This window comes from Salmo salar, chromosome ssa01, assembly GCF_905237065.1.
Source record: "Salmo salar chromosome ssa01, Ssal_v3.1, whole genome shotgun sequence".
In the NCBI taxonomy this organism is placed as follows: domain Eukaryota; kingdom Metazoa; phylum Chordata; class Actinopteri; order Salmoniformes; family Salmonidae; genus Salmo; species Salmo salar.
In genome coordinates this window covers 14,252,934-14,266,789 of record NC_059442.1, presented here as the reverse complement: position 1 = coordinate 14,266,789, position 13,856 = coordinate 14,252,934, and the positions used below count along the sequence as shown (strand labels likewise).

The window sequence follows — 13,856 nt, the reverse complement described above, 5'->3', positions numbered from 1 at the left end:
TTCAGAGGGTGAATGGGCAAGACAAAATATTTAAGTGCCTTTGAACAGGGTATGGAGGTAGGTTCCAGGCGAGCCAGTTTGTGTCAAGAACTTCTACGCTGCTGGGTTTTTCATGCTCATTAGTTTCCTGTGTGTATCAAGAATGGTCCACAACCCAAAGGACATTCAGCCAAATTGAGACAACTGTGGGAAGCATTGGAGTCAACATGGGCCAGCATCCCTATGGATTGCCTTCGACACCTTGTAGAGTCCATGCCCCGACGAATTGAGGCTGTTCTGATGGCAAAAAGGGGTGGGTGCAACTCAATGTTAGGAAAATACTCTGTGTATAATTAGATGGGTATACCTTAACACAACCTTCTAGTCCAGCATGTGATATCCACACGCCATCTGCAATATGCATCCAATCCTAGGTACCCTTCTCCATGTATGCAGTAATTCCAGTAACATCCGATTCCAGGTACACGTCTCCATGTAATGTATGCAGTAATTCCAGTAATAGATGAGTCCTCTGCCATGACTTGAATTTCCAAGAGACCAGATATATTTTGAGTATACCGCTCAAGTTCAAAGCAACCAAGACTCTTGGTGCCAAGAAATTTGCCATCAAAGAACAGTTACCTCAAAGCATTCGTTTTCTGATGCCCTTAACAGGCAACAGGTTCGGTACTCATTTGGTGGTCGCCACGTCTGAAAAGGGGACAAGTGAAAAAAAGGGTATATCAAATGTTATTTCATGTCAGAAATTGCACGTAACATTTGTAATCATATTGACACATACCCAAATATACCCATTACCCAAATATACCCATATTGAAATATACCCAAAACAGTAGTAAATTATATAAATATAATGCAATTAAAATAGTTAAACGGTACATACTTACCGGTATGTCATTATTAACACCCACTTTAAAAAAAATAATCATTCATAAGTGCTAAATGTTGTGAAATGATCCCTTCATGACTTTCAAGCTGCTGATTATAGCGTCCAGATTAATTACATATTATTTAACTACATTACAAACAATACATGTTATGAATGTTTATAGGTTATCTTGCACACAATCATTTGAATAATTTAATTTTAGTATGCAGTGATATTGCAATTATCATTTTTATTCCTATTAATAAGTAATTATGCTCATGTTAGATGGACAATGTCACTGCCAGTGATTTACTTTGACATTTTCTAAATCATACTTTTTGATTTGAAGAAATGCAATGGAACGCTCAACAGCATTAGAAACTATGGTTTGGTTAAGTAATAAATCAGAATCAACCTTATCAACTAATGTCTTACCTTCTAATGCTTTGAAATGCTTTTCCTAGAAAGTATTCAATACAATATATAAACATATTGGACAACTGAGGTCTACGCAGGGTTGGGGAGTAACTGATTACATGCAATCTGATTACAAAAAAACAGTCGCTGAAATCAGTTGTGTTACCAGAAAAAACAATTGTAATCAGATTAGATACTTTTGAAAAATGATATGATTGCTTCTTGGATTACTTTTACGTTAATGGTTACAATTTTGGACAAGGTAGCAAGTAACTGCAATGGATTACATTTAGAATTTAACCTACCCAACCCTGCGTCTACCCTTAGACAATATGACACATTCAAACTGAGCCCAAGATCAGAATTTTCCCCCCTACCTCGTTGTGTGGTATACAGTGATGGAAATCTACCATTTCAGAGACTAGCTTGTCGGGTCTGGTTGTGTAGAGCTGTCTGGGGATCTGGGGAAAAATATCAGATAAACACAGCTTTACACTGTTCATAGGTCACAAGGAACACACTAGAAGCGCATTAAAGGGGTATGCGGGCATGCGTTTGGCACTAAATATAATTTCAAGGGAAGACATCATTGAGGGTGAAGATTGGGTAATATTAATGCTCCAGAGAAGATAATGAGTTTGACTGGACATCTACAAGGTTCTATTACTAATTCACCAGCATGGTTTGACATGGAGTATCCTGTTGACACTGTCATCTACTGTAATAGTCTTCAAATGTCTGACCTCAAATTAACCAAGGATGTTTTGGAGTATATTGATCACGACTCACCACAATGAATCTCTACAGAAAATCACTTTAATACAATATATATATATATATTATCTGGCCAATTATGTGCAGGGGAATTGAAATGCATGCACATAGATTTTAGGAATTGATAGACAGTCAGACATTTTAATCTCTACAGTATCATTGAGGGTTCATCCAATTTCATGGATACTGAATAATGAGGATACTATAGAATGGGTTTAGTGTATGAAAGTATACCTCACTGTACTATGGAGTAGAAACGCGTTCCTTCAGAATTTGTTGAAGGAACTAACCATCCCATAAGAGTGGAAAGAATAAAAGGAGCGCATAAGAGCTGATCATTCAAAGTAAAAGCAAGGAGAGCTTCTTTGGCAATTCAAAAATAAAGATTTAATGAAGAAAAGTTATATTTATCTGTGGTGCATTTAAAAAAAAGAACAGAACAGATAATATTAGAAATACTCAGAACGCACCGCGTTTCAGCCGACTGGTCTTCCTCAGGCAATGCATCGTGCTCTCTGAGTGTTTTAAGCCTTTGTTATGTGATCTGTTCTGGAAGTTTTTGAGATGTACCACAGAACCTATGTGAGGACTTTACTTCATTAAAGCTTTACTTTTAATCACAAAGAAGCTGTCCCTTTTCTTGTTTTGTCAGCCCTGTTCTTACTATAGCCAGGATAGAAGGTTGTTTCTTGTGAATCGAAAGGATTATTTGTCATAAGCGGAATTAGAAAACATTAGGTGATGATTGCATAAGGTTTAGTGGTATTAGTTTGTTTAGAATATGGGGTCAATTGAGCTATACAGATTACCTCAATACTTAGATGTATATTTTCAATAGCGCGAAAAGCTTCTTGCTCTGATGTTTGGGAAGAACCAGCACCACTACTCGAGGGTGCTGGTGTACTTATGCTGGATACTTGAGTCAAGATGCCATCGTCATTTTCAAAAACAGGGTTCACTCTCAATGTGTTCTCAAAGGCATAGGGAGCAATTGTATGCCTATAACACAAAGGAGATAACAAGATCGTAATAACCAAGCTGTAAAACAACAACTGGCTATTGTAGAAAAACTCTCTAAAACAAATAAAAAGGTTAAAAAGGCCTGCTTACACCAAAGTCACAGTCTTTCGGTTCCCGAAACATTTCTTGTTTATGAATACCAAGATGCCTATGATGGCACAAACCAAGGTGAGGCTTCCCACCAGGCAGGCTATGAAAATGGCTGGATCTACAGGCAGCGACACCAGCTCATTGCAGCGCTCTCCGTGATAGTGCCAGTATTTCCCTACAGGACATCTAAAATGTTCGAGAGAAAACAGGATTAGTGTCAACCCCATTGGCTATAGTTTCTTCTACTACAATAAAAAATAAAAAAATAAAAAGTATATCTCAATATGTCAAAAATGCCTTTCGGATTCAAGGCACGTGCATTGTTGAATCCGAAGAGGTCTTGAAGAATTTCATAGATCTTTTATTAGTGCAAGACAACATCAAGAAGAGCTATGTTGCTAGTGTTTCAGTTGGTGGAAAGTGAGGACCGTAGCTTTCTGTTTGGCCGGTTAGCTCGTGGCTACCTGCAGGTGGCTCCATGACCCTGGATGATGTCACAAAGGCCCCCGTTGAAGCAGTATTCTTCCTCCAAGTTACAAATACTCTGGCAGGGCAGACCGTCCGTAGTGCTGTAGCCAGGGTCACACAAACACTCAGCCTCCTGGGTCCAACTGTTTACCACACATTGGGAGAACTCATTGCAGGCCAAGAACTTGCAGGGATCTGCTTGGTCAGCTGAAACGAGTAAGAGGATAATTCATTACCATTAATGAAATGCTGTTCACCTCTCTCTCCCCGATTTCTTCCTTCATTGTCCTCACATGCAAAGGAGAAATGGTCCATGTTATCCGAGATCCTTGGGATGTCCATACCCCATATTGAAGTTGAAATGTAACAGTTAAGGTTAGGGGTTAGGGTAGGGACGTCCCAAGGAACCCCGGATAGCACTGATCAAGGAGAAACTGGAGGGCACGTTGATTGATGTGAATAAAGGTGTCTGTTTTTAATAAGGTGCAGGTAATGAGGTTTTAGCCAGGGAAGTGCTTGTGAGACTAGAGAGTAATGATTTTTGACATCATCTGCAGAGGACAACGCAGTTATGCTGCTGTGACATGCATTCTTTTGACCTTTCCAGATTGAGCATTCTAGAAGTATAATTAATCCTCCGGGCCCCCATCATTTAGATAGGAGCTGTTTCTGTCTATGACAGTGAGAACATTCTGAGGCCAGTATAGAGATTGCTTACCAGGTTCTATGTCCAGGTAGCGACTGTCAATCTCAATGTCTAGTCGTTTGGATGCAGCGTTGCAGAAGTCTTCGAGCACACAGTGAACGGCCTGTGTCAGGTTATGTGGCACATCTTTCTCTACTTTCATCTTGCTGTTCACCACAACACTACCATTCCTGAAGTTGAGGATTTCCAATTGCTTAAATCCTGTCAAATTAGATTGCAGATATGGGAGAAGCTGGAAAAGAGGGGAGATTATCTAAATTAATGGGTATAGAGCACACATTTGATGCTTCAGCACTTCCCTTTTATTCACATTTGGGATTCCACTCTCACGGTAATTTGACTAGTAATTCTGTTGACATTCAAAACTATCTGACTTGATTCGCTTTTAGTTTTAAGGAGGAAATGGTATTGGTTGGCATGGTAGTCCTCAAGACATCATTATGGCAAACACCATTTAAATTAGAAAACCATGTATTGGCCATTGTTATGGTAATTTGGGACAGAGTACACCATTTTGGCATACAGTATTTTACATGAAAGTAATCTTAAAGCATCACCAATGCCATCCCCATGAAGGACTAGTGAATTAATCTGGGTATAAGATTTCAAATGAAGAGATTTGAATTCAAATGAATGTTTTATGAAAAAGTTCCCATATTTCGCTCTCTTCTCACTGTGAGTTTGGAGTCATTTAAACAGAAGTGCACTTTTCTTTTACTGATAAAATGTATGCATACATAATCTCATTCATCACAATATAACCGTGCAAATTACAGGCTTGAAATGATCAACATTACTAAATGTAGCACAAAACCCTGCATTAGTTAGTGTCCCTTCTGTAAGGAGTTATGGCTGAGTTAGTTCCAAGTTAAAAGAGAAAAGGTTAAAATGTAAGAAACCGAGAAGGCCAGGCCATTGAGACCTGTACGACGAGAAATCTGTCAACAAAAATCTGTCCATGAAACAAATACAAAAACCAACAATACAACCGTTTTCAAATCCACCAGAACAATCTTCAAATCTGTCAACTTCTCTATTCTTGCCATATCTATGGCATCTCTCCATTTACCGAGTCCATTGAAAGTTTCTGATTGGCAATTAAAAAAATGAACTTGACTGCCAGCAAGAATAATAGACTTGAGCATCACTATTATAGCTGCTCTCTCGTCTTCAATAGTAAGATACCTGCATTTAGACAAGCGAGAACTACAGGAAAACCACATACTGTGAGAAGGAAACATGATGGTGCTTTAACGCAGCTGTTCAATGCCTGTAATCCAAGAGATAAGAGGCATTATGGAGCTGTATCTGACTGGGTTACTCCACTTATCACCAGGGCCAGGTCACTATGGCTGAGTTTACACAGGCAGCCCAATTCTGATCTTTTTTATCTCACTAATTTGTCTTTTGACCAATCAGATCAGCTCTGAAAAAGATCTGATGTGAAAAGATCTGATGTGATTGGTCAAAAGACCAATTAGTGTGAAAAAAATATCAGAATTGGGCTGCCTGTCTAAACACAGCCTATGGGCCTCATACAACCTCATTCACCTCGCAGAGCACCATGCTCCATACTGTATAAGGCCCCCAGCAAACGTGCTGCTAGCAGGGGTATTGCTTAGGTACATCCATGTGCCTCAGCATTTCAAATCCAACAAGTTCGCAATCCTCACTGTGCTGTAGTCTTAACGCCCTGCTTTGCACAAACTAGGTCCGTATAGCAATAACCTTGCAATGTTCATTTGAGTAAATAACAGAATACTATTTAGAGTACACTATGTCATCAAATACAGTTTTTCTTAATATTGAGTTTATTAAATTGTGTACACAAACCTCCAGGATGCATGACAAACTTGCTTAAACTTGTCTAGATGTTACACGTGTATCTACTGGTTCTTTTTTTGATGTCCTGGTGAAACCACCCTACCATATTCTCAATTATTGAAAATGTTTTGCAGTTAACATTTTCTAATCAAACAAATGGGTAGTATTTTTTTATGAAGTTACTTAAACCTCCATTTCCAATGTTATTGGTTGCTACACAAACCAGTAGAGACAGGAGTAAAATAAGTAGTATGACAACGGGGAAGCAGGGGGCTCTAGGATACATCACAAATGGGGCACGACGTTCAACATAAATTGATTTTTCGTTTAAATGGGCCTGAACTGGAACTACCTAATGAAATTAGTCAGAACTTGCCATAACTGGCATTTACATTGACTGACCAAGTGTTTCTTTCTATTGAAATAATGAAAACATTTGTGGACCTTTGTCTTGCTAGCCCATTTAAAGGACAGTTAAGCTATTATCAAAACATACATGTAACTATACTTACAAAAACTATTGTGAATACTTACCAATTCAAACTTCTGACCACATTCGTTTTTGGCAGAAAACATTCTATTGCAGAATAATTGGACACACTGGTTAATGTTGAATCCCTGGTTTGGGCAACCACTTAAAATTGGAGATGGAGTATGGATGTTTTTATTAGATATGTAGCTGATTAAAATTACAAGACTGGTTAACTTTATTGGGTGCAGCTGTGTAACTCTACCTTTTTATCAAATGATAAAATAACTTAATAGTCAATTAACTGACTTGCCTAGTTAAATTAAATTAAATATTCTAAAAGTAATGCAGCAGAAGTTAACAATTTTCTATTAGATAAATCCAGGAATTGTCATGCATTTTGTCCTGCATTGCAACATTTGTCCTATAGTATTCCAAGCGTTTTGTGCTGTGAATTTTTCTACACCCGCAATAACATCTGCTAATCATGTGTATATGACCAATAAAATTTGACTTGGTTTGATTTGAATTAGTATCAACTGACTGGCTTATGTTTTTATGTATTTTATATCACAATATCAAGTAAATCTTACTTAAACAACATGTTCCATTTCAAGACTGCACCAGTAGATTTCTGCCCTCCAGTACTCTAGCTTTCGTTCTACTATGAAGTGTCTGGATCCCTGTTAGTAAGAGCAGGCAATCCAATTTGTATTGATATCCATCTGAAGTTAAAGGCTGAGGATGTTACATAACACAAAGTTAAGGCACTTCTGTGGAATTCAAGAATATTTCCCACTACCAAACTCAAGCTAAGCCTTAAAACCAAATATAGACGTCTGATGTAGGGCAAGTTGGACGAGTTTCATAACATTAGCTGCAATTGCAATTGGTATGAATGCAGACCTCTAAAAGAAAGTAGTGTTTATCTTTGTTGGGCTTAAGCGATTATGGTTTGTACTTGAGGAGGCAGGGCTGTCCAAAATAGCAATGGTAATGCTGAACGTAAACAATGTGATGACGTACCAATTCCTTATGACCTATTTGTATTGGGAGGAAAGCTTGTTCTCTCTTGTGCTCTTGAACCAATTGTATTAACCATGCTATTAGCTGTAATCCTGCCTATATCCTGTAAAGACGTTCCTGAAATCTCATACTGTACATGTCCAGTTGAAGTTGGAATTTTACATACACTTAGGTTGGAGTCATTAAAACACATTTTTCAACCACTCCACAAATTTCTTGTTAACAAACTATAGTTTTGGCAAGTCGGTTAGGACTTCTACTTTGTGCATGAAAAAAGTTATTTTTCCAACAATTGTTTACAGACAGACTATTTCACTTATAATTCACTGTATCACAATTCTAGTGGGTCAGAGGTTTACATACACTAAGTTGACTGTGCCTTTAAACAGCTTGGAAAATTCCAGAAAATGATGTCATGGCTTTTGACGCTTCTGATAGGCTAATTGACAAAATTTGAGTCAATTGGAGGTGTACCTGTGGATGCATTTCAAGGCCTACCTTCAAACTCAGTGCCTCTTTGCTTGACATCATGGGAAAATCAAAAGAAATAAAAAATTGTAGACCTCCACAAGTCTGGTTCATCCTTGGGAGCAATTTTCAAATGCCTGAAGGTACCATGTTCATCTGTACAAACAATAGTACGCAAGTATAAACACCATGGGACCACGCAGCTGTCATACCGCTGAGGAGGGAGACACTTTCTGTCTCCAAGACATGAACGTACTTTGGTGCGAAAAGTGCAAATCAATCCCAGAACAACAGCAAAGGACTTTGTGAAGATGCTGGAGGAAACAGGTACTAAAGTATCTATATCCACAGTAAAACGAGTCCTATATCGACACAACCTGAAAGGCTGCTCAGCAAGGAAGAAGCCACTGCTCCAAAACCGCCATAAAAAAGTCAGACTACGGTTTGCAACTGCACATGGGGACAAAGAGCGTACTTTTTGGGGAAATGTCCTCTGGTCTGATGGAAAAAAATAGAACTGTTTGGCCATAATGACCATCATTGTGTTTGGAGGAGAAATGGGGACGCTTGCAAGCCGAAGAACACCATCCCAACCGTGAAGCACGGGGGTGGCAGCATTATGTTGTGGGGGTGCTTTGCTGCAGGAGGGACTGGTGCACTTCACAAAATAGATGTCATCATGAGGCAGGAAAATTATGTGGATATATTGAAGCAACATCTCAAGACATCAGTCTGGAAGTTAAAGCTTGGTCGCAAATGGGTCTTCCAAATGGACAATGACTCCAAGCATACTTCCAAAGTTGTGGCAAAAGGGCGTAAGGACAACAGAGTCAAGGTATTGGAGTGGCCATTGCAAAGCCCTGACCTCAATCCTATAGAAAATGTGTGGGCAGAACTGAAAAGGCATGTGCGAGCAAGGAGGCCTATAAACCTGACTCAGTTACACCAGCTCTGTCAGGAGGAATGGGCCAAAATTCATCCAACGTATTGTGGGAAGCTTGTGGAAGGCTACCCGAAACGTTTGTCCCAAGTTAAACAATTTAAAGGCAATGCTACCAAATACTAATTGAGTGTATGTAAACTTCTGACCCACTGGGAATGTGATGAAAGAAATAGAAGCTGAAATAAATCATTTTCTCTACTATTATTCTGACATTTCACATTCTTAAAATAAAGTGATGATCCTGACTGACCTAAGACAAGGAATTTTTATTAGGATTAAATGTCAGAAATTGTGAAAAACTGAGTTTAAATGTATTTGGCTAAGGTGTATGTAAACTCTGACTTCAACTGTATATTCGTGCACACAAAAACACAATTGACTTATGTTGAACTAGGCTGATTGAGACCACTAAAAAGTACTCTTGTAAAATGTGTGTGGTGCTTGTGCTAACCAGCATTACCTAAAGGCTCTTACTCAGTGAGAAACCCCCTGAGGTAAACATTGTCTATAGTAGTCTATTGGGTTCTATGATTCAGACCAACCCGGGGCTGTCCACATACAATTAGCAATGAGAGAGTTTAGCAAGTCTTACTCCCACAACTGCACAAACAACTGAGACTTTCCTGCTTTAGCAATATCAGCCACTTATTCAGTTTATCCAACAATTGGCACAATTCATTCACTTCTACAGTCCTACTCACACACGCGGACACATAAGTAGTCAACATATGAAAAGAATATTTTAATGTGGCTTGTGTTTTTTTAATAACTACCCAAAATTACCAAATGTTCCTTTACCACAATGCCTCTTTCAAATGTATGTAGCAAGCTAAAGCAAGCATGCACACTAGTCAGAATGTAATACAAACATTGTGATGCATATTGAGAATTAAAAGCTACAGAGCACAAGATCAAAATGATTCCAAGCACATTTCTAAGCTGTCCACAATAGTTCGATGTTCCTAAAAAAAACTATTGATGTAAATAATTGTCTCACTCTGTGGTTTTTAAAAACTTAAACCAGGATATATATAACAACATCTTATCTCTCGTCTTCTTGCGTAATTGAAAAGAGAGCACACACTGCTACCCATATGGACATACTGCTACCCATATGGACATAACGCTACCCATATGGACATACTGCTACCCATATGGACATAATGCTACCCATATGGACATACTGCTACCCATATGGACATACTGCTACCCATATGGACATAACGCTACCCATATGGACATAACGCTACCCATATGGACATAACGCTACCCATATGGACATAACGCTACCCATATGGACATACTGCTACCCATATGGACATAACGCTGCCCATATGGACATACAGGGCAATCAGAAAGTATTCAGACCTCTTGACTTTTTCCACATTTTGTTATGTTACAGACTTATTCTAAAATGTATAAAATAATGTTTTTTTTCCTCATCAATCTACGCACAATACTCCATAATGACAAAGCGAAAACAGGTTTTTAGAAATGTTTGCAAATGTATTACAAATAAAGAACAGAAATAGCTTATTTACATAAGTATTCAGACCCTTTGCTATGAGACTCGAAATTGTGATCAGGTGCATCCTGTTTCCATTGATCATCCTTGAGATGTTTCTACAACTGGATTGTAGTCCACCTGTGGTAAATTCAATTGATTGGACATTATTTGGAAAGACACACACCTGTCTATATAAGGTCGAACAGTTGACAGTGCATGTCAGAGCAAAAACCAATCCAGGAGGTCGAAGGAATTGTCCGTAGAGCTCCGAGACAGACTTGTGTCGAGGCACAGTTCTGGGGAAGGGTACCAAAACATTTCTGCAGCATTTAAGGTCCCCAAGAACACAGTGGCCACCATCATTCTTAAATGAAAGAAGTTTGGAACCACCAAGACTCTTCCTAGAGCTGGCCACCTGGCCAAACTGAGCAATCGGGGGAGAAGGGCCTTGGTCAGGGAGGTGACTAAGAACCCAATGGTCACTCTGACAGAGCTCTAGAGTTTCTCTGTGGAGATGGGAGAACCTTCCAGAAGGACAACCATCTCTGCAGCATTCTACCAATCAGGCCTTTATGGTAGAGTGGCCAGACGGAAGCCACTCTTCAGTAAAACACACATGACAGCCTGTTTGGAGTTTACCAAAATGCACCTAAAGGACTCTCAGACCATGAGAAACAAGATTCTCTGGTCTGATGAAACCAAGATTGAACTATTTGGCCAGAATGCCAAGCATCACGTCTGGAGGAAACCTAGCACCATCCCAACGGTGAAGCATGGTTGTGGCAGCATCATGCTGTGGGGATGTTTTTCAGCTGCAGGGACTGGGAGACTAGTCAGTATCGAGGGAAAGATGAACAGAGCAAAGTACAGAGAGATCCTTGATGAAAACCTGTTCAAGAGCACGCAGGGCCTCCGACTGGGGAGAAGGTTAACCTTCCAACAAGACAACGACCTTAAGCAAACAGCCAAGACAACGCAGGAGTGGCTTCAGGACAAGTCTCTGAATGTCCTTGAATGGCCCAGCCAGAGCCTGGACTTGAACCCAATCAAACATCTTTGGAGAGACGTGAAAATAGCTGTGCAGCGATGCTCCCCATCCAACCTGACAGAGCTTGAGAGGATCTTCAGAAAATAATGGGAGAAACTCCCCAAATACAGGTGTGCCAAGCTTGCAGCGTCATACCCAAGAAGACTTGAGGCTGTTATCACTGTCAAAGGTGCTTCAACAAAGTACTGAGTAAAGGGTCTGAATACTTATGTAAATGTAATATTTCAGTTTTTTATTTGTAATACATTTGGAAACATTTCTAAAACTGTTTTTGCTTTGTCAATTATGTGGTATTGTGTGTAGATTGATGAGGGGATTTTTTAATGCATTTTAGAATAAGGCTGTAACGTAACGAAATGTGTAAAAAAATACTTTACGAATGCACTGTATACCTATACACCATTTCATACCTGAAACAGCCATTCTTAGCTTTCTTTACCTTATTAAACTTTGGCAAATCTTGGTGGACAGACTTACAAATTCTATACACATCCGTAGACATGGTTTATTATGAACAAACCTCATTGCCATGAGCTAGCTCTTATCACCAAATGAGACCCAGATAAACCAAAACTTGAGCATAATGCACAGAATTAAGGCAAATGTCACTGTCTTAGACAAAACCAACAACATAGAACAAAAAAATAGTTGAAAGACTCAGACGAACAGACAAGAAAGAAATCGTTAAATCTTTACATTGATTACTAAAAGTGCATTTCAGAAACTGCAGGTACAGTACCAGTCAAAAGTTTGGACACACCTACTCATTTAAGGGTTTTTCTTTATTTTTACTATTTTTCTACATTGTAGAATAATAGTGAAGACATCAAAACTATAAAATAACACTTGGAAATCATGTATTAACCAAAATAGTAGCCACCCTTTGCCTTGATGACAGCTTTGCACAGTCTTGGCATTTTCTCAACCAGTTTCAACAAAAAAGTGTTTAGAAAATCAAAATATATTTTAGATTAGATTTTTCAACAATCTTGAAGGAGTTCCCACATATGATGAGCACTTGTTGGCTGCTTTTCCTTAACTCTGCAGTCCAACTCATCTCCAACCATCTCAATTGGGTTGAGGTCGGGTGATTGTGAAGACCAGGTCATCTGATGCAGCACCATCACTCTCCTTCTTTGTCAAATAGCACTTACACAGCCTGGAGGTAGGTTCTGGGTAATTGTCCTGTTGAAAACAAATGATAGTCCCACTAACCAGATGGGATGGCGTATCGCTGCAGAATGCTGTGGTAGCCATGCTGGTTAAGTGTGCCTTGAATTCTAAATAAATTACAGACAGTGTCACCAGCAAAGCACCATCACATCTCCTCCTCCATGCTTCATGGTGGGAACCACACTTGCGGAGATCATCCGTTCACCTACTCTGCGTCCCACAAAGACACCGCGGTTGTAACCAACAATCTCAAAATTTGGATTTCCACAGGTCTGATGTCCATTGCTTGTGTTTCTTGGCTATAGCAAGTCTCTTCTTCTTATTGGTGTCCTTGAGTACTGGTTTCTTTGCAGCAACTCGACCATAAATGCCTGATTCACGCAGTCTCCTCTGAACAGTTGATGTTTTGATGTGTCTGTTACTTGAACTCTGTGAAGCATTTATTTGGTCTGCAATCTGAGGTGCAGTTAACACTAATTTAATTCTGGGTCTTCTTTTCCTGTGGCTGTCCTCATGATAGCTAGTTTCATCATAGCTGATAGCTAGTTTCATCATAGCGCTTGATGTTTTTTTCAACTGCACTTGAAGAAACTTTCAAAGTTCTTGACATTTTCCACATTGACTGACCTTCATGTCTTAATGATGGACTGTCGTTTCTCTTTGCTTATTTGAGCTGTTCTTGCCGTAATATGGACTTGGTCTTTTACCAACTAAGGCTATCTTCTGTATACCACCCCTACCTTGTCACAACACAAATGATTGTCTCAAACACATTAAGAAGGAAAGACATTCCACAAATTAATATTTAACAAGACACACCTGTTAATTGAAATGCATTCCAGGTGACTACCTCATGAAGCTGGTTGAGAGAATGCGAAGACTTTGCAAAGTTGTCATCAAGGCAAAGGGTGGCTATATTTAGATTTGTTTAACACTTGTTTGGTTACTACATGATTCCATAAGTGTTATTTTATAGTTTTGATGTCTTCACTGTTATTCCACAATGTAGAAAATAGTCGAATTAAAGAAAAACCTTTCAATGAGTTGGTGTTTCC

General features: G+C 39.1%; 1 protein-coding gene across 1 annotated transcript; it reads right to left on the bottom strand.

Moving 5' to 3' along the window:
- Nucleotides 1-95: 95 nt before the first annotated feature.
- On the bottom strand, nucleotides 96-4,733 carry LOC123741612 (interphotoreceptor matrix proteoglycan 2). The gene is made up of 6 exons (XM_045714528.1): nucleotides 4,356-4,733; nucleotides 3,634-3,844; nucleotides 3,170-3,355; nucleotides 2,869-3,058; nucleotides 1,663-1,746; nucleotides 96-690 (listed from the first exon to the last, which is right to left on the bottom strand). Exons 1-6 carry the CDS (start codon nucleotides 4,483-4,485, stop codon nucleotides 607-609), a joined length of 885 nt encoding a protein of 294 aa, XP_045570484.1. The 5' UTR covers nucleotides 4,486-4,733; the 3' UTR covers nucleotides 96-606.
- Between the last annotated feature and the right edge of the window lie 9,123 nt (nucleotides 4,734-13,856).